Below are 19,785 nucleotides of genomic sequence, written 5' to 3'. Positions count from 1 at the left end.
CAAAGTCTGAGTAATAACTTTCATTGAAAATTAAGACAAAGCTGTACAAATGACAACTAAGCTCAGATGCAGCAGCTCCTTTACCATTCTTGTTACAAATGGAAGGATTATTCTGTGAGCGTTAGACTAAATCTGGGACATATTAGTGTGTTCTGGTACTTGACAGACCTCACCGATTAAGCCGCTTCATAGTGACATAGCAAAACCAGTAGCTGGTCCAAAAGGGTCAGTGTGGTGTTCACCAGTCTCACCTCTTTCCTCACTGTATTTGATGGCATCATAGTACAACTGAAGCAGTTTGTCAAAGTCCCCCTTGACACCGCTGCGGGGCTCTGTGATCACAGTTTTCTGTTGTTCTAGCTTCTCCCAGAGACCAGTGTTGGTCCATCTGTCTCGCAGCTTGTCCAGCATCTGATTAAACCACAGGAGGCATCACGTTGTAAATATAGATTCTAGCCAGCGATTTGTTAGAAAAGCAGAAATTCTTCAGTCAGGAGAGGGAAGCTATACATTGGCGTGTGAAAGGAAAATCCTGTGTCTGACTGATGAGCAGGTAGGCACCTTACATGGTACCCTTTGTCATCAGTGTATGAATGGGTGGATGTGAATGTGAAGTCACAGTGCTTTGAGTGGTCCAAACACTAGAAAGGTAACATACAAGCACTGTGCGTTTTACCATTTACCAATCAAACTGTAGTTGTAGTTAAAAAAAAAAAAAAAAAACCCAGAAGGAAACAACCTTGATGCGTGAAAATATGCTTCAGGGCACATTTACACCGATATATTGTGAGTGAATCCAAGTCATTACGTGGCCTGTGTGGATAAATGCATTAATTAAAACATAATACATAAATAAAAAAGTATCATATATTACCCTAAAGGCAACACAAGCAGCACTGTGTGGTCATTCTGGTGCCAGAGATGAGGACCTTGTCCACTTAACCAGACGACGACATGATTTAGGTGATTGTTCAGTGTATCAGTGTACTGAAAAGACAGCAGGCGTGATGGATCGAGGAGCATCTTAGCTCAGAAATACAACCTACAAACACGCCTAAAGAAATAGAGAAGCACTTTGAGGGAAGCACTGTGTGGCAGTCGGCCAAATGGAGCTGCACGTCAGGAGAAAGCAGCAGGTCTGCATCTTCAGATGCTGTTAAATTGTATACCAGGTAAGAAACTGCAGCACATTAAGACACAAGTCTGAAACATAAAGCTTGCAACAAAGAACAGGAAGCATTTAGCTGCCCATGTTTGCTCCTGTGCCCTCAAACAGCTTGGATTTCTTTTCTTTATTTGCACTTGGCAGAGAGCTGGTGTGTTTAAACCCCCGCTGTAATAAAATCACTGTTCCTGTACTATTGTTAGTGCAAAAAGTCAGCAGCTCTCAGGGGAGGCACATTGATCTAAAAGCCCTCATCCCAGCATGGCCACACTCATGTCTGTGCTGTGCAGATTATATCCTTGAATAAGCATGGCTTCACAATCAAAGAGCAGCTTCACTGGAATGGAAATGTGTTAGAAGGGTCAAGTAGAAGTTCTTCTTGTAGTCAGCAGAAAACTTCTCCACGGGGTAATAGTGTCAACCGGTAGAGCCTGAGCCAGCTGGGAGGGTTAGATGGATGGGGGAGTATTCAATGACATCTTGTCCCCAAAGGTACACCTATTCTGTTTCCCTGCAGCCAACTCTAGTACTCCTTCGAACACCACACACAGCCACACAGAGCGTCACTCCGCGGGTTATGTGCAGCACTGAGGAAAACAAAAAAGGCCGACAGGGAAACAGGACTGTATGAGAGCGCCGATAGTTTTTTGCATGCCAGCGTGATTGCCTCATAGTAGTGAAATGAAGCGTGCGGAAGATTTCGTCAGGTTGGTGCCTCCTAAGGCGAGCGAGGCCACTACGTTTGCATCAATAAAACATGGCACATCCACTAAACATGTAGTGTTGCATTGACAAAGACCCCCCGTTACATGCGTCTTCAACTCAGCAAACTGTTTGTCCTTCAATTGCTTTCCAGTGCAATCTTGAGCGGGAGATGAATAATTCATGTTATGTACTTTAGGCAGATCTACCACTAAACAAAATAGCCATTATCTGCCAGGCTGCACTTGGAGAGGAGCTGATTCCACAGGGTGAAGAGTACGGAGGAAAAACGCTCTGCTGACCTTGTCACATTGTTGTCATTGGTAAGGAAAGAGAATAGTAAAGGATCACGTCTTGTTGCAGACATAATCATATCATCAGAACATTACTGGACAGCACTACAAGTATCATGTTTTTACTTGGCAATTCTTTTCATCGTTGGCAGAATTGGTCACTTTGTGTACTTTTAACCATTAATGAAAACCACGGAGACCTCCAGTGAAGGACAATCCCTTAATTTGGGTTTATGATCAAAGAACATAAAGAGATATAAATATCACTGTCCAGTAATCTATGGTAACTAATAGCTCATTCAGAAGACCAAGGGCATCCTTGTAAATATGGTATCCACTTTGGATGTCAGTCTCCACAATCAACTACAGGCAACCAACAATCAGCTACAGTCAGCTCCGTGAGTATTTAGACAGCAACACAGTTTTTGTTATTTTGGCCGAGGACACCACCACAGTGGATTTGAAGTGAAACATTTGAAATTAGTGTGTGCTTTTAATGCCAACTGTCAGCATCAATTCAAATGACAGTCATGTTTTATATCATAATTCACATAATACTAGACAAAGGCATTCAGATTTAATATTCAGTAGCAAATCCTTTGAAGTGGATGAGTGCCTGAAGTCTGGGACCCACAGTCGCCACCAGACGCTGGGCTTCTTCCCTGTTGATGGTCTGCCAGGCCTCTAATGCAGCTAACTTCAGTCCCTGCTCGTTTCCCAGGCTCTTTGCCTTCTCCTGGATTCAGGTTACTGACTTGGCCATTCAAGAACATTTCATGTTATGGTCTTGAAACAGTCTGTTCTGGTTCACTGTCCTGCTGCAGTGTGAAGCGCCATGCAGTTAGATTTGAAGCAGTGGATTTGACCGGAGCACATAGGACTGCAGAACTTCTCCTCCACTCTGGTAAATGTTTATCTGTCTCATCAGTCCGGAGGATCTTGTGCCAGAACTCTGCAGGTGTTTTGAGGTAATTCTTGGCAAACTAACTGACAAAACGAAACTGTCTTTCGTTTTGTCAGCTTTATAAGCGGTTTGCATGTTGTGGTCAGGCCTCTGTAGTTATCACGGTGAAGTCTTCTCCTTATCAGGGGTTTTGACATAGATATACCTTCCTCATGGAGAGGCTTCTTCATGTGGCTGACAGCAGAAATATTTGTTCAAATCAACCTCTTTAAAAATGATTTTCTACCTATTTCTCTGATTACCTGTTTCCAATGTCTGAGCCTCACGATGACCTTCTGAAGGTGTGCATGAGCCTTTAAAGTCAAGTTCTAAATCAGATTTTAAATGCTTGCAAAACGATTTATGGAAACATTTTAATTCAGCTCTTTTATCTGGTGGGGAAAATGGAACCCAATGACCCAAATACAAAAATGGATCAATGAGGAAAAACAGACAAAAAAAAAAGAGTTTCAACTTTCAGTAGACGGTTGGCAAGACGTGATGAATCAGAGTCAACTATGACAATCCATCCCTAGTGTACATACTTGGGGAATAAAGCGGATTCTGCTCTCGAAAGATTACCGGCAAACTAAATACCACACTTAGATTCAACTCTGGGGCATTTGTCTGCTGATTTGTGCATCATTGTAGGAAAAGCACCGGTTTTACTAATGACATTAACAAAGGTGAATATTCAAAGAATGTTCACAGTGACCATCAAATGGTATTTCATTTGAAAAGTGCATCCCTAGTTATGAACTCTCTCCTCTACAACTTAATGTAGACACCCTTGAAAGGCAACTAAAGACCCCTTTCTGTAGACTGGCCTTCGTGGGATATCTTGTGTGTCTATTTTTATTGCATATATATATATAGTCTGTATGCATGTTGGATGCTTCATTTCCTCTGAAGCACTTTGTGACGTCACTCCTCTCAAGAGGTACAATATAAATGAAGTTACTTATTTACATTCTGTTCGGCAGTGATGAATTAGTTTGTTGGTTTTAGTCATTTGCATTATTATCTTCTTTGATCGTTCTGATCCAAACCATGATAAGACGGTTTGAAAAGCTCAGGACTATGTAGTTACACCTAGCGCAACATCACTTATCTTCCAGTGTCTCAGTGTGTTCTGTTCTGTTTATAATTATATACAGTGCTGGTTCAAGCTTCATCCATTCATATTAGACTACGTTCAACCAAGGGCTCGAGGAAGGCCACAGGCTCACAACTACCAATGTGGAGGAGGTTCAGTCCTTTCAGTCTGGGGGGCTATAACAATACATATATACATTTGTAAAAAGTATAAATTTGTGTTTAAGTGGGGGACATACCTAATAAAGGAACAAAACAATGTACAATTTGAAACAACACACCTGTAATAAATACCACTTTCAGAGGAGGGAATTTTATACTAACAGCACAGTGGGTTCCAATGCAGGAACACAAACTGAATTCACGGAGCATAATAACTATTCATACATTTTTTAGCACTGGTGGTAATTTGCATTAAGTTCCAGGTGTCACTTTTATCGCCCCAGTCAGCACTGATGTAGGCCACAAGACTGGTCTGACAAATCACGCTGCATGGATGTAGGTGTGAAGCTGAACATTTTACTGAGCAGTCAAGGAGATCTGCAGCACCTTCAGCAAATGCTTTCAGCCCTGTGAGTGTTAGACGCTCGGCACAGAAATTACAGACTGAAAAATTACAGACATGAGCACCTACATAAATAATTTAGGGCCAACATCTGACGGAGACCTGGTGTTTAGTTGTCAGGCTGGGTTGGGCTATATGGCAATGTGCTATCACGACCACACACCCCTGTGTATTTAAATAAAGAAATATAGAGAAAAAACACCAAAAAATATGAAAGTAGCAGGTAGCAGTTATTCAAGGACAGCCAATTTAACACCATGATAACAAATATGGCAACTTTTGTGCACTCATATCAGATACGACTGTATTTTAGAACAATATGCTAAAGAAACTGTGATCAGAAAGTACCACACACACTCACACACACACACACACAGGCTTTGAGGCCATTTAATTTGTAGGTAAATTGAAGCACCGTCACCTTTACTTGTCTGAGAATAATGACCAGCACACTAAAGCTCTCTGAGCTGTAACTAAGTCTATTTCAGTGCATCTCTAACATAAGCTTTTAATCTCTAATACTCTACGTCCCCTTCAAACTTCAAAAGACAGTGAAATTGTCAATAAAACTTGAATGCATTTGTGGCCTACCACTTTTAGACGTTAACAAGAGATCTTCACGGAGCACAGTTGCGATGCCCCGGCAGCATAAACGAGAATGAGCAGTATTTAGCACATAAGAGGGCACAACAAAGTGTGAATAATTTATCGCCCTTTCTAGGCATGGTAGGTGCAATGCTCAGCCTCTGCCAGTGACACGGTAAAGTGGGCCAGGTCTTTCTGCCAATTGGGACAGGCTGGTGAAACAACTAGGTAGAAGCAGTGAACTGTAGCCTCTCTCGCACTTTTACACTTCCCCTCTCTTCCCCCGTTACTATCTCCCCATCTTTCACCTCCTCTGCATCCGGCCTCTCTCTATCTCCTTCCCCGTGTCCCCGGTGTCAGTGAGCTGTGTGGCGACACATTGCAGCTCCTCCAGTGCCTGCTGAATTATGGAAGGGGTTTGGAGGCGACAGCATTAATGAAACATGCAGCCAGGAGCCACATTTCGCAGTGGCGAGAGGAGACGTGTTGTTGCGGTGTAAATTATTCAGCCCCAAAATATCACAGCAACCATCACGCCAGGACTGGTGGCAAGAAGCCACCTGCCACCTCTGGCCTGCCACTCTTCCCTTGTCGTCTGCTGTACACATCCCAGCCACACTGGGGTAACAACAGGACGCTGCAAAAACACCGCCTGCTGCCCAGAGAAGACGACAGTCACTGATAGGGCTTCATTTTCTCTTCTTTCTTCAGTATTAAACCGCTGTCGACTTCGAGACATTTTCATGGCTCCACTGACAAAAACACCCGTCGTGCCTTGCAGGGCACGTACGTTACAGGTCTGCTGTTAGTTTGTGCTATTGTGCGTCACAGAATTGTTGTTTTGCATCCAAACTAACCCTCTGAAACAGCAAAGTCACACAATGACACAAACACATTAACCAATGGAGGCAGGGCTAGACCAGGCAATAAGTCACATTCCATATAACGGCTGTTTGTGGTTAAACCAAAAGGATCTTCCAGGTCTCTCTCTGTAGGGATCCTTTCCATGATGCTGTCACACACTTAGAATAACACTCTGAGCCTGTCAGTGGATCAAACAAGCTCTTTTAGTGGACCTACTGTGATCAGGTGCAGTTGTCCCAAAGGATCACGTTGCAGCCATTGCAGCCCGTTTGGTGGCTGCTGGCTGAGGTGATCTACTGGACCAGTTCCAACACTTTTACTACCTACCAGTCACTCACACACTAAAATATGTAAAAACAGGGCTCAGTCTTAAAAAAATTATCCTTTAAAAACTGTTCACTTTATCAAATTAGTTTTTTTTGGAGGAAATGATTAGACAAACAGAAGTAATGGCTGTTCTGAAAATTGGTTAATCCTTTCAGTTATTATTGTAGCAAAAACAACAGATTCACTGGTTGTAGCTTTGTTAACTGAATATTTTTGGGTTTTGGACTTGGACTGCTGGTCGAACAAAATATGCAATTAAAAAAAAATGCTGTGAGAATTAAATGATCGAGTGGCTAATAATAATCCATTATGGTTAATTATATTTCAAACAGCCACAAACAGCCACTGTGGTGTACTGTATCAGGACGAGGAGATGACCGAGGCTACATTTGACCTGAGCTCTTTAAGTCTGAAACTCTAAGCCTCCCAGAAAGCTGCAGCTCAGTGAAAAAGCGGTAACACTGAAGTTTCCACTGTAAAAACCCACATAAAAAGTCACCTCAGCTCTGAGAAAATCTGGAGGGATATGCTGCACTGCGCAAATTGACCCATGAATCTAATAAGCTCCTAAACACAGACAGAAGCAGCCTCACTTTGAAATCACAGTACTTGTGTGCTGTGTGATCGGAGCTTCAGACGCCCCCGAGCTGCTGAGGACAGCGCGTGCTGGTGGGTGTTCACCCTGCAGTCCGGTTTGACTTTGATTTGACACGCGCTCGGCAGAGCTCAGGCGCCAGCGCTGGGTGCGTCTTCACACAGACAGCGAGGCGACATCACCTAATGGCCCTTATCTCAATCTCCTTTAAAAGCATCTTGTATTCCCTGCCATCTTTTCACCTCTGAAAAACCCCACTTTTTTAATAAACCATCAGTCCCCCTCTCCGCTGGAGGATCAGTCCCTTCCTTTAGCGGCTGGGACCAGACGGCAGGGCCCGCTGGAAGGGTTTTAATGGGCATTAACTGGGGGGCTGTTGAGGCTAAAGTGCTACAAAACCACAGCACTGGAGCATGCTCTCTGGGAAAGTGTGTGTGTGTGTGTGTGTGTGTGTGTGACCATGACTACAGGCAGACTCTGTGTGTCTTTAAAAAATACATTTATGGAGTTGTGCGCTAAAGCCCAACACTCTCTTGAGTTTTCTTTCCACTCATTTCACTGCACTGCACCAGTTCCATTTCTAGGAAATGGCAAACATGACTGACAGCAAAAGACAGATTTAGATTTCAGATTTCATTGCTGATTTTACTTCTAATGTTTTCATTCTACCTGCCACAACAACACTATAGAACTCCACTTAAACTGTGCCAATGCATCATGCTGTGAACTTTTGACTTTGTGTGTTTATGGACGTGCGTGAGGGCAGCAAACAGAGCCCTGAGGGACACCTCCATGACCCTGCAGGCCTGTTCACTTCATTGCTCTCGGTGTCTATCACTGAGCCAGCTGTGTATGAGGGGCTGATAGCCATCGCCGAGACACACCGAACAGGGATGTCTGGAGATGACCTATCCTCTCTGTGCTGCCCACGCACACACAGAAACACACACATGTAAGGGCAGACGGGACTCAGCGGCACCAACAAGGCCTCCACGGGCTCCAATTAATACCCCAGCCCTTCATATCCCCTCATCTCCTCATCTTTAAGAGCTGACTGCAGATTAAATATTTATGCTTCGGCATAGAGAGAGAGATAGAAGACTCCTACATGGCTATCAATAATAAAAAAACATCCCACAGCTCATAGTTGCTCCTCGGCAGGCATCACAGGCTGACAAAAAGGAAGGTAAAATGAGAAAACAACAAGGCCCAGAGTCTTAGCTTTCCCTCACAGTTTGGATGCCGGTGTCATCAGCTGATCGAGAATGCAACTGGATAGCGAGCAAACAAGGACTGCGGAGAAATCAAACCAATGATCACTGCATGCGACACGTTGAAATACGAGTCCAACATGAACCACAAACACGCCAAAGGCAAAAACAGAAATTTGCCAAGGGCAAAACACAACCGTGAAGGTCCGCTGTTTGATGGAAAAGGATGTGTCCTCTGAAGGCGACACTGACTCATCAGAGCAGAACACAGGATGTCAGTGCTGACCGGCGTCCATGTGACAATGTATTTAAGATGAAAGCGTGACGTGAGCTCAAAATATAGAACAGTAAAGACGTTCAAAAGGCCTTATCTATTATCACGAACTTTAAAATGAGTGTTAGGAGAAGCCAGCGAGGTTTTTCTCTGCTGTCACATCTATCAAATGTTTAAGGGGTGTACAGTACGACTCCCCTAAGGCCCCACCCACCCATATATGGATATTTTTGAAATCACAGTGTTTTGGCCTCCCATGTGCACAAAAACAGCAGAAACTGGAGTTCTGGTTCACTGAGAGCAGAGCTTTTAGAAAGCTTCCTCCAGGGTGGAGATCCTTCGTTGCCTGTAGTCGTGGGGGGGGCTGACCTCATCGTGACTACAACCTGCTCATGCCAGTTGTTGTTCGTATGTATCGAGTATGAGCTGTGAGCCCAAGATGGCGCCTACCGGTTTGTTTGTGCCTGTTTGGTACAGCTGGTTTAATCACGTTTACAAGGCTTCACTTCACTACAGCGCCGGGCGGAGGCTCACAATGTTCTTCTGTGGTGTTCAACTTAACGTACCGTCGCCACCTACTGGCCTACAGTGCATACGAGAGCGTTTTAAATCATTTTGGAGTTGTCGGGAGGACAGACAGACAGACAGACATATTTAAGAAATGCTCACAAGGACAATATGTGTTGTTGTGAGGTGATGAACGATGTTGGAAAGGAGGAAAAATAATGTACGCTTTATCAATAAGATTTACATTTTCAGACATTTCCCTCCTTTTGTCCTGTTCTCACTGGCTGCTGTGTACATGGGTTATCACCGCTTAGATTTTATAATTCACAGGAGAAGGGGACAGAATAGAGAGTGCTTCATTTTAAGGGCATGTGAGACAAAAAGGTTGGGAACCACTGCATCCTACTAGAAAGACTTTAGGCTGACATGTATTATGTTTCCCACAGTGTGTATGTTCATTGACCAAAATTGCTAATTGACCTAATTGAACTCAAACATGGCATGTGCAATGTGGACAAACACACCATGACAAATGAAATCCACTTGACCCTTAGTAAGCTAATGTGACAACTGAGCTACAGTGGACGTTAATTATTCATGAACAAAAAACGCATAACAAACAAAGGGGGACAAAGTGTCTATGAGTGCGCTCTCAGCAGCGCCCTCATTAACTGAAAGAGGATACAGTTCTGTGAAGATGACAGCACTTAACAAGCACCTGACAAGCACCTCTATTGATTAGCGCTGATCTATTGTAACACACGACACTGCCGACAGCTGCCTCTTAGCAGTGGGATCTGCTGGAATCCAGTCGGGGCTTTGAAAACTGTCACCTGCTTTGCAAGGCACAAGTTAATAGAGATACCTTCAAGCAACAAAGGCACCGGCTATGCCTCCAGTTTATGGTCTCCAGCTCCTCCCAGTGGTTAAAGGAGAAAACATCCCCACCACTTCAGCACAGTGTAAATAATAATGGTGAGTGACCCTAACACATCAGACTTATTGCTTTAGACCAAGAATATCACAGCCCGTGTTGTTGGCCGTTTTAGGGGGGCGTGTTTTACTGCTTCACTTACCTTGTAGGACGGTAAAAAGCAGAGCACACCCTTGGCCACGGCCTGGCAGACATGGAGCAGCAGTGCACCCACCTCGTCCTGGAAGGCGTACGTTTCAGTGTGCTGGAAGGTGGCACACAGTTTTCTGCCTTGGGGTCCTGCACCAATAGTGCCGACCCAAACCTGAAGAGAGGGCATTACAAACATGAACTTCATATCACCAACAGTACTTCATATAGTAAGTATGTAGCTCGCTGGACATTATCCCACTTAAGACGTGAACTAAATCTAGTTATCAAAGGCACAAGCATCTTCTCGTATCATTATGAGCATTTTACTAAAACATTTCACAACACAAACCCACAGATTCTCTCTGTCCAGGTCAACCTGTCAATATCCACTACTCCAGGTTTTATTTCACTGCAGTCAAACGGTTGGACTGTGACATCTGCTGGACACAAGTGGCACTGTGACAGGTGTGTAGGGTGTCAGTGTGAGCTTTTCAACTCCTTAAAACACATTTACACAGCTCGACTTCCCCAATGTGATTAACCCCTTGAAGACCGGGACCCCATGTTGGCGACAAACAGGTAAAACTCTGCCTCCCACCTGCTTTGAAAGTCCACTTTTCGTTTAGCCATTTATTTTGGGGGGGCTAGCTGAAGTGTCACTATAAAACCGCTGCATTGATCAGCTGATCGATGTGTCATTATACCCGCGGGAGGAGGGGCTGCTGCACGGGTCCTGACTAGCGCGGCAGCTGTTCAGTGCATTGTGGGATTTGTAGTATTAGAGGTGGGAGTGCTGTTTACCGACGGGCCGTTCTTAATAGTCACATGAAATTATCTCGGGCCACATCCGGCCCGCGGGCTTACAGATACAAGTTTGACATGTCTGGTATAGAATATGCTGTATACAGTCGCCCTCACAATTATTCAGCCGCCATTGCAAATTAGGTGTATTGGCAAAATTATGAACCTCCAGCTGTGTTCAATGAACTCAAACAAGATCAAGTGACATAGCTCAACACAACTAATATTACAGGTGGTTTCTCCAAATTCAACACAATATGCCACTTCTAACTTGGTACCAAGGTCACTGAAGCGAGGGTTTAAATTCAAATCCTAGATCATCACAGACATCCCGAATCAAGCAGTGTGACACAGCACCCAGCCACGGTCACTAACTCTTCCCCCTTACAGTAACACTGTGCGAGCAGCCGCAGTGTCTCCAGAGGTTCGGTGACACTGGTGGACCTTCTGACCTGGGACTTGTTGATGGGATGGTTGGCTTCCAGCTGGATGGAGAACTTCACCCCAAGCTCAGAGGGGAAGGAGCCCATGGGAGACAGGGTTCCTGATGTCAGCACAATGCTGTGCACCGAGCCACTTAGGTCAGAGAAAACCTGGGAGACACAGACACGATGAACCCCCAAGGGCGCTTCAGTACTTAATACCATAATCAAAATGTCTCATATTAAGGGTGCATGGTGGCACGATGGAGGCTGAAGAACTGGAGAAACATTTTCTTATTTCTGGGACATATGTCACCAGCGCCTCAGGCATTATCTACATGGCAGGGTCCGCCACACTCACCACAGCAGGGTTGAGGCACCAGAAGCTGAGCGTCAGGACTTCTGTCTTTACTCGGGTGCTCTGGCGTTGCCTGTAGCGTGGCCGAACAATAAAGCCCTGGGCATCAGGGACATCAGGCGGGACCTGGTTCGTCCAAGCGTAGCTCTTCTGCAGAGCAATCCGGTAGTCTTCAGCAAACCTACAGACACACGGGAACAAGTGGGGGGCCGTTCAGTTCCACGCCCTACACGGTAGTTCAGCTGGGATACTGGCATGATTGTGATCTTATTCTCGCAGATTTCCCTGGCTTGTCTCTCACCTGCAGTTGTCCTTGTACATATTGTCCAGCACCATCAAGAGGCTTTTGAGGATGGTGGAGGTGGCTGAGCTGATGACTGGGACCTGCACCATATCCTCTTTACCATTAACCAAACCAACACGCTCCTCTTTCTCCAACACTGCTGCCAAGTTTTGCTGTCACACAGAGAAACCAAATAAGAACAGGCAGCTTATACACAGGTCACACAGACACCTATTGTGATCGATGATTTAGAAAGAGATACGACATCTCCAGAAAAGTGGTCAGCAGCTCAGCAAGTAGTAAATAGTCTAAGCAGCATGTAGGAAGGGTTCATGCCCCTTACACTCACTGACACTGACACTGAAACATGCTAACAAGGCACGGACTGAGACATGAAAAACGTTTTTAAGGATGGGAAATGAGAACTAGCAGGAATATCTGGTGTTCTAACAACATTAGAGCCACACAGGGAGGCTGAGCAGAGCCTAAATGAAAACCTCACAAATACTCTCTCTTTCATTCATTTCATATGATGACAGACAGACTCTGCATTCAGATAATAAAACAGCTGCCTTGATGCTAAAAAACACAATAGGCCGACCTTTTTCCCCACACAGAAAATGATTAGGAATCAAAGGTCTTTGATCAGTAAAGAACCGGACAGATAAGCAGGCACTGATAAATAGCATCTTATCAATTCCCGTTCCTAGTTTTCCTGTAAGAATGAACACGTCTTTAAACAGCACTATATTCACTTGTTTCCCTTATGATGCAGGATGGTAATTTCCAAATAAGCTGGTCTGGTCGAACTACAAATGCTTCAGTTCACTGATACTTCCTGGGTCAATAATAATCATGGATGTACAGAGTGCTGAATCCCTCACAAAACAAACTGCTCTTCCACTGATCCCAGTGCTAAAGGCGTAGAGTGGATCTTTGCACTGGGCCGATGTGGCAGTTTCGTGGAGACGCTGGCTGCTACTGATCATAGTAAATTTCACAGTTTTCAGGCGATTTGTGGGACAGTGATGACGTTGTGGTTGAACATGTGAACCCCAAAAACCTACAAGCAAAGCAAAGATATTTGGTGTACCTTCAGAATGTTGAAGGTGGCAGCGGTGATGCCCAGGTTGTGAAAGATGCCCAGCACATCCGTCCCATTCCAGACTTTACAGGCGCTCTCATATCCCCGTTCAGACAACAGGCTTTGGCTCTCCTGGATCCAGCTACAGTACAGACAAGAAGACAGCCTCAGAAAATACCTGCGATACTCATGAGAAACACAAATGGCTGAATCACTGACTTGATCAGGGTGTAGCAGAAGTCCCTGAGCAGCTCGTGTTTGGAGCGTCTGATGTTGCTGTTGACCATGCCGTCGAGCTCATCTCGGGACATCATGAGACCTTTGTGCTGTAACGTGAAGCTGGCACTCTCCCTGGCACAGTCCTCGATGTTGTGGGCCTCGTCCAGGACCACGATCTGGCCTGCCAGGTTGATCTCCAGCTGGTGAGAAAAGAGATTGAAAACAAGAGTGGAAAATGGCTTCTTTTTTTAAAAAACTTAACTCATTGCGTTGCTCCCTTCCTCTGAAATTCTTTCCCTCCACCTTCTAGCCCAAACTCCACTCACGCTCTCTCTGATCTGTGGGTCTAGCAGGTAGTTATATGGGCAGAAGATGATGGAGGCATCCTGCATCAGTTCCCGGGCTGCATAGAAGGAGCACGACCGGAGCCGTTTGCCCAGTGCAACCAGGTCCTCGATGTCCCAGGCGTCATGGAGTCCGTACGCCTGTAGGCTGCTGTGGTCCCGCATCCTCTGGACACCGTGGTAGAAGCGGCACGATGCGCCCTGTAGCACACACATTTTTCAAAAGATACGCAGAAAAAGACAGGGTTAGGCCAAGGGATAGTATTGCCAATACATGGTTTATTTATTCAGGACTGGAAAACAACCACTCAAAATAATCAGCATCCGGTGGATAACCGACCACTGTCACATGATGTAGGTTTGTTTCGACACATTCTGGAGACCTGAGACCGCACGTTGGAGTCCATGGAGCTCTACTTGGACTCTGCTCACACTCTGACACTACACACAACTTCCAGGCACTTTCAAGGCTTTCCAGCAGTTCTGTCAACCGTGACTGGTCGAGCAGATGTGTTGTCGTGCCACAAAAAGGACAACAACAGCCGCCACCTTTCTACTAGTGCACCCCAAGTACAACAGCGGCAAACACCTCTTGGAGTCAAAATAAAAAAATGTGAGAACCAATGGATCACACCTTGGAACCAATGAATTTTGGCATTTTGTCTTGAGAAGAATAACTAACTGATTATTGAAATTGTTGGGTGGCTGATCAATTAATGATTGCAGATTTATGTAGCTGTAGTTGTTCATTTCAGATTTGATCGATCACAGCTTTGATTAAAAAATATACATGGATGTTATTAGTAGTCTTATTTGTCACAGCTGTGACTGACAGTCTAAAAAATGTGACATTAGATCTTCCAGCGTTTCTGAGGTGACTGGACTGATTCATTTCTCATGTGATTGCTACTTTCCAGTTGAGGCAGCGGTGACGTACAGTGTTTCAGAGGCTGCCCGTCATCAGGTGTTCCCACTGTCGTCCCCGACACTCACACAGTGAATAAAGAAGTCGTGTAAAGAAGCAGCGTCTCATGTCCCCAGCCCCGATTACCCTGTCAAAGAGGTGTCTGCTGTAGACGCCCCACCCTGCTCTTTATGGATCCAACTGCTTGGGGTGACACAGTCCCACGCAAATACAGTGTTGTACTCTGTGACCTCCACACACAGTAATCATCTCTGGATGAAACGGTGGACGTGCTCAGCTCAGACACGTTTCTGACCTCGTCACTGTCTGCTCGGTGAGAGGGAAGCTTGGGGGGGGGTTAACAGGCACGCAGCCACATCTAGGAGAGTCTGTTAAAACGGGGGGCAGGTGTTTTGACGATATGTGCTTCTGTGCATGAATCACTGTGTGTATAGAGGCTGGTAACCTGACGCTGACTAGACTAGACCCTGAGGTGATGAAGACTCCGGTGAGGGGTTATGAATGGGCCAGCCGTTTTCATATGACAAAGTGAGACTATTGCCATGGGAGGCAAACACCTCCAATGACAGCATAATTGTCCTCATTACAGTAGGCGCCTCAACCTTCGGACAGTATGGGGGGTTACAAGTGTCTCATGTCTCTAAAGAAAGCTGTCTCCATGCTTCTTGACATTTTGGTGTGTCAAAAACAGCCTGCTGGACCAATTGTGGATAATTGCTGCTCTGAGGCTACATTGTTGAAGGAGTTTTGTGTGGTGGTGCTGGTTACCTGTGGGTTTGTGTTACAGGGGGACTGAAAGACTGTGGAGCAAAGGTTTACTCACAGTACATGACGGTGTGAGGTCAAGTGTGTGTGTGTGGGGGGGGGATCAAACTTTTTTTTTTAATGTACAGAGTGTTTGTCTTGAGGTGCTGGTTTTCACAGCTGGACGGGGGTCAGTCCTGGACCAACAGAGTCCAGTGCAAGTCCAGAGCCGTTCATTGTGTGGACGACAGCAGATAAAAGTCACACGTCAACAGTTTAGCCAGAGCTGCAGCTTTGAGGCCGATGCCAGTGTCGATATTTGAGTTTTTACATGATATAAACAAACAGATTTTAATGAGAGTCCCTTAAAATTGTGATTTCTGAAGTTATGTAGTGAGCAGGAACATTTTATGGATCAAAAATGCTCCCTGGTGGTCAAACTATGTCATGGAGACACTGTTTCCAAATCAAACGTATCGGTCCAGTCAAGGTGTAAATCTGTGAAGATCACAATTCTTCTGTCATTAGTAGTAAAAACAAAAAGATTTCTTCAGTGTTACATTTTTTATCCTATGTATGGTAATAATTACTGAAGAGTAAAAAAAAGAAATGGATTTATCAGTTAGTTGTCGTTCAAAAAGCATAATGGTTCAAATGATTTGATGAAGATTTTGCCTTTAACACGATGTTGTGTTCTCATGTGAAGCCTTAAATGGGCCTGTTTGGCAGTGACATAAGGGGCCTGATGTTTGCACTTTGACCATCACTTTGCATGCAAGACAAATTCTAACAATTGTACTGGACATGAAGGAAGCACAACCTATAAGAGATGTATAACTGGCTACAGGAAAAGTGGACAGTCATTACTTTGAAGCTTTAAGGTTTAAAGTGAATGTGTGCATGTTTGTGCTGATCCTCACATCTTTGTTGTCCAGCAGCTCCTTGCAGAGTTCATTGCGGTTGGAGTGAGGCGCCACTTGCGGGTTGACACAGGTGTGATCCCTGCTGGATAAGATGGTCATGGGCACACGGGAGTAAACGGTGCGCTTCAGCTCGTGGGCAACCTGAGTGATCTGTTTATGTGTGCGCGTGCCAAAGAAGATCTTAGGAATCCTCTTTCTGCCGTCCTTGTCTTTGTCCTTCACACCGTCTTTGGCTGAAGCACACGGGCAGCGGGAGCAGGGTTCAGGGGGCTGGATGGAGAAAGAGACACAAGATGCTGACAGGTTCAAAACATCCTGCAGTTCTGTTAGTGGCATAATGTCAGTAACCATCAGTCAGTTTTACGCCGATAATAAAGTCATTTACAGGTGTGCTGACTAAATTCTCCTCTTTCACAGATTCACATTCAACACTTGACTGAAAAGCTAAAAATCAAACTGGGCTTCTTGTCTAGGATCAAAGGATGTCTGTCAACTCCCAACCTTAACATTATTGTGCAGTCAACCTTCACATGACCCTGACCATGGAGATATCCCCTGTTGCAATGTTGTTATTGTCATGTGATGTGCTAAAAATTTGTGCTGAGGTTTTTTTACCGGTCCCACACTGCACTCCACATGAGTACAGTCTGGTATCGCATGTTTTTTCTCCTCCCCTCTCTCTCCTCCTGTTTTCCTCCCCACTTTCCCCCCCACTGTCACTTCCGGTCGAGTGAACGCTGGCGCGACTTGCTGCCGCTGCTCGCCGGTAACTTTTAACTGTCTGTAACTGTGTGTTGTACGGTGTCCTTGAGTGTCTTGAAAGGCGCCTATAAATAAAATGTATTATTATTATTATATTCTGGGTTGTCACTCTGCCTCAGTGTGGTACAGTGGGCACCATTAGGTCTTTACCACAGTGGTCGGGTTCGATTTCAGGCTGTGGCCCTTTGCGGTGCGTCGCCCCCTCTCTCACCTGTAGTTCCTGTCTCTGCATTGAAAATGCGAATAAAAAGTTCTCAGCAGTGAGACCTGGTGGATCAGAGAGGTTGGTTGAACTTCCTCACAGTCAAGAAGAAACAGCCATCTAAGGTTTAGTCATTCATAAATACGACCCCGTATGTAGTTAACCTTAGAGCTTCCTCATGTGCACACCATCGCTGGCTGAACTGGCCTCAGACACTACGCACCTTTGAAATTGAGTAAACTGCAATCTGCCCTTAAACTACTACTTTTTACCTGAAGTGTTCTATGATTCTTGTAACTGTTTCCTGCCTTTGTGTTAACTGTGTATTTGTTCTGTGTTTCTGTGAATGCTGCACGTGGTCTCTCTCACAGAGGAGATCTGCCTGACAGAATAAAGTTCAATAAAAATAATGCAAAGACAAAACAGATTTTGATTTCTGTGGAGCCTAATGTTTGAGTGAAACACTCTTCGACTGGCAGATGTGTTTAAACATGAAAACCGAAGCCTCCTCCCCTTTTTAATCCTTTTTATGCTTGGGGTGTGTGAATCAGTGTATTATCGTACAAAAAGACTCATCACCATTATCGACTGCCTGAATGGGCTCTCTGACAGAGACACCGTTGAACAACACACGGAGGAGCATAAAGTATTTGTATCCATACGTAAGATGTCCTGTCACTCAGCACCAGGTGACCTTTTGAGTCTGAAAGATGATAGGCTGCCATTGTGGCGGCTGAGAAAATCTAGCTGCTTCATAATTGGCCATCCGCTGACGTGCTGGATTCTTTATTTTTCCCCTCACAGGTGAAGTGCAGCCGGCAACGCTTATGAAACTGATCCTACTTATGTGTTGAGCTCTTTTAAGTGGTCTACTCTTCGGCCATTCACTGCCTCGCAGACACCATCCAATCACAGGGTTCTCAGTGCTGGCACTAACATAATTTAAAAGGGGACATGTGATGAAATGCACTTTTTTATGTCTGTCCAACATAACCATGGTGTGTCCAGAGACCCTCAGACTCTGAGTGCAGACCGTCCTCTCTCTGTTTATGCTCCCTCCTTCACTAAATGTGTGTGAAAACACTCTGTTTAGACTTGGCTCCTCTTGTGACATCACACACAGGGATCTGTTGATCATGTGACTCCAGCTGACACCCTGAATTCACCTTTATGTTATCCTGCTAACACTAGAACACTAGCTCTGGCAGTGAGATGCTGACTGTGCGAGCAAAGCAGGCAAATTATTCTGCTACGCGCCTGTGTGTGTGTGTGTGTGTGTGTGTGTGTGTAGGGTTAGGGTCTATAGTGTCGGATCACTGTGGACTACATGGAGAATCACTGACTAGATGCGTCTTAGGGCAATAATGGATTTACAGCGATTGATGAAATGTGATTTGTCTTTTTTCAGTTTGCTGAATTAGCCGGCAATTCTGGTCATTTTAATAACAAATAAACTGTTTTTTCAATTAACTTAACTATAGTATGAAACATATTGATCTTGCAGTATAAAACATCCTTAGTCTTTTTCCTTAAATCCCCTCTGAACAGATCACTCTCTCTTCTGTGTGCGTCTCCACTACAATCATATGACATGTAAAGATGATAAAGGAGAGGACTGTCCGCTGTCATTGTGTTTTAATTGACATAACAACAGGTTGGTGACCTCCTGAAATTAGCAGCGACCTGTTGGGTGTATTATCTTTAGACTTGTGTGAAAAGTCTCTGGCCTCCGTCTCCAGAGAAGAACATATTTTTGTTAATATCGAATAAACATAACTCGCAAGTTTAGCAAACGTATGCATCCCCAGTTCCTGCACAAATTACCTGAGCGTAGGAATGAACGGTATGTGTTGTCACGCATCACAACTTATGATGGGGATCAGAGGGTAGCACTTCTGATGACAGACGAGTGGCTCGAGTTACCCGGCGGCTCAGATTTTCCAAGCATGTTTGCCCATCAAATATTACAATGTGTGATGGAGTGTAGGCCAAAGGGAGCCCTCAGAGAGCCGTCTCTCAGAGTTAAGAGGGATAACGAGCCCTGAGCCGATGTGAAAAATAAACAGAGGTGCTGCAGGGCCCCAACACCAGTTCAAGTTACCTTTCTCCTCTGGAACAGTTACGCTCCACAGCCTGGGCCCTGAGCCCGATCACCTTACCTGCTGCTGCCACATTAAATAGAGCCATCCAAATATCCTGCCCCAAGATGGCCAATAATTACTTATTCATTGGCAGGTGGGGGGAGGAGGGGTGGGTTGGGGCAGTGTAGAAGGGCCTGCTGATGAATAGAGGCCCTTGTCAAAAGCTGCAGCAGGAAACAGCTGACACAAGAGTATCCTTTTACGCGCCTGCCTCCCGAGATGCCAGGACAACAAGGTTTCAAGCCTGGCCCCACAGCCCAGAACAGACACCCCCTGGAAAGGAATGTAGATAACTGGCAAAGGGGGCAAACGGGACGCCAGCTCTGCTAGCGACGAGAACATACTGGTTCTTTGAGCACAGAACAGTTCCCCTGGTGTGGCTCCT

The 19,785-nt window shown here is 45.1% G+C and overlaps 1 protein-coding gene across 1 annotated transcript in view; it reads right to left on the bottom strand.

The window, feature by feature from the left end:
* brip1 (BRCA1 interacting helicase 1) overlaps positions 1-19,785 on the bottom strand; it is a 41,319-nt gene that overhangs the window by 11,942 nt on the left and 9,592 nt on the right. The window contains exons 7-15 of the mRNA XM_070829119.1: positions 16,293-16,565; positions 13,686-13,904; positions 13,360-13,559; positions 13,150-13,282; positions 12,075-12,229; positions 11,777-11,954; positions 11,446-11,586; positions 10,203-10,364; positions 252-411 (exon numbers count right to left, since the gene is read on the bottom strand). Of these exons, the coding sequence (XP_070685220.1) occupies positions 252-411; positions 10,203-10,364; positions 11,446-11,586; positions 11,777-11,954; positions 12,075-12,229; positions 13,150-13,282; positions 13,360-13,559; positions 13,686-13,904; positions 16,293-16,565 (1,621 nt within the window). The remainder of the gene's footprint in view (positions 1-251; positions 412-10,202; positions 10,365-11,445; positions 11,587-11,776; positions 11,955-12,074; positions 12,230-13,149; positions 13,283-13,359; positions 13,560-13,685; positions 13,905-16,292; positions 16,566-19,785) is intronic.

This window comes from Pempheris klunzingeri, chromosome 4 (assembly GCF_042242105.1).
Source record: "Pempheris klunzingeri isolate RE-2024b chromosome 4, fPemKlu1.hap1, whole genome shotgun sequence".
Taxonomy (NCBI): domain Eukaryota; kingdom Metazoa; phylum Chordata; class Actinopteri; order Acropomatiformes; family Pempheridae; genus Pempheris; species Pempheris klunzingeri.
The sequence above is the reverse complement of the archived record's forward strand: the minus strand, read 5'-3'. Positions and strand labels throughout refer to the sequence as shown.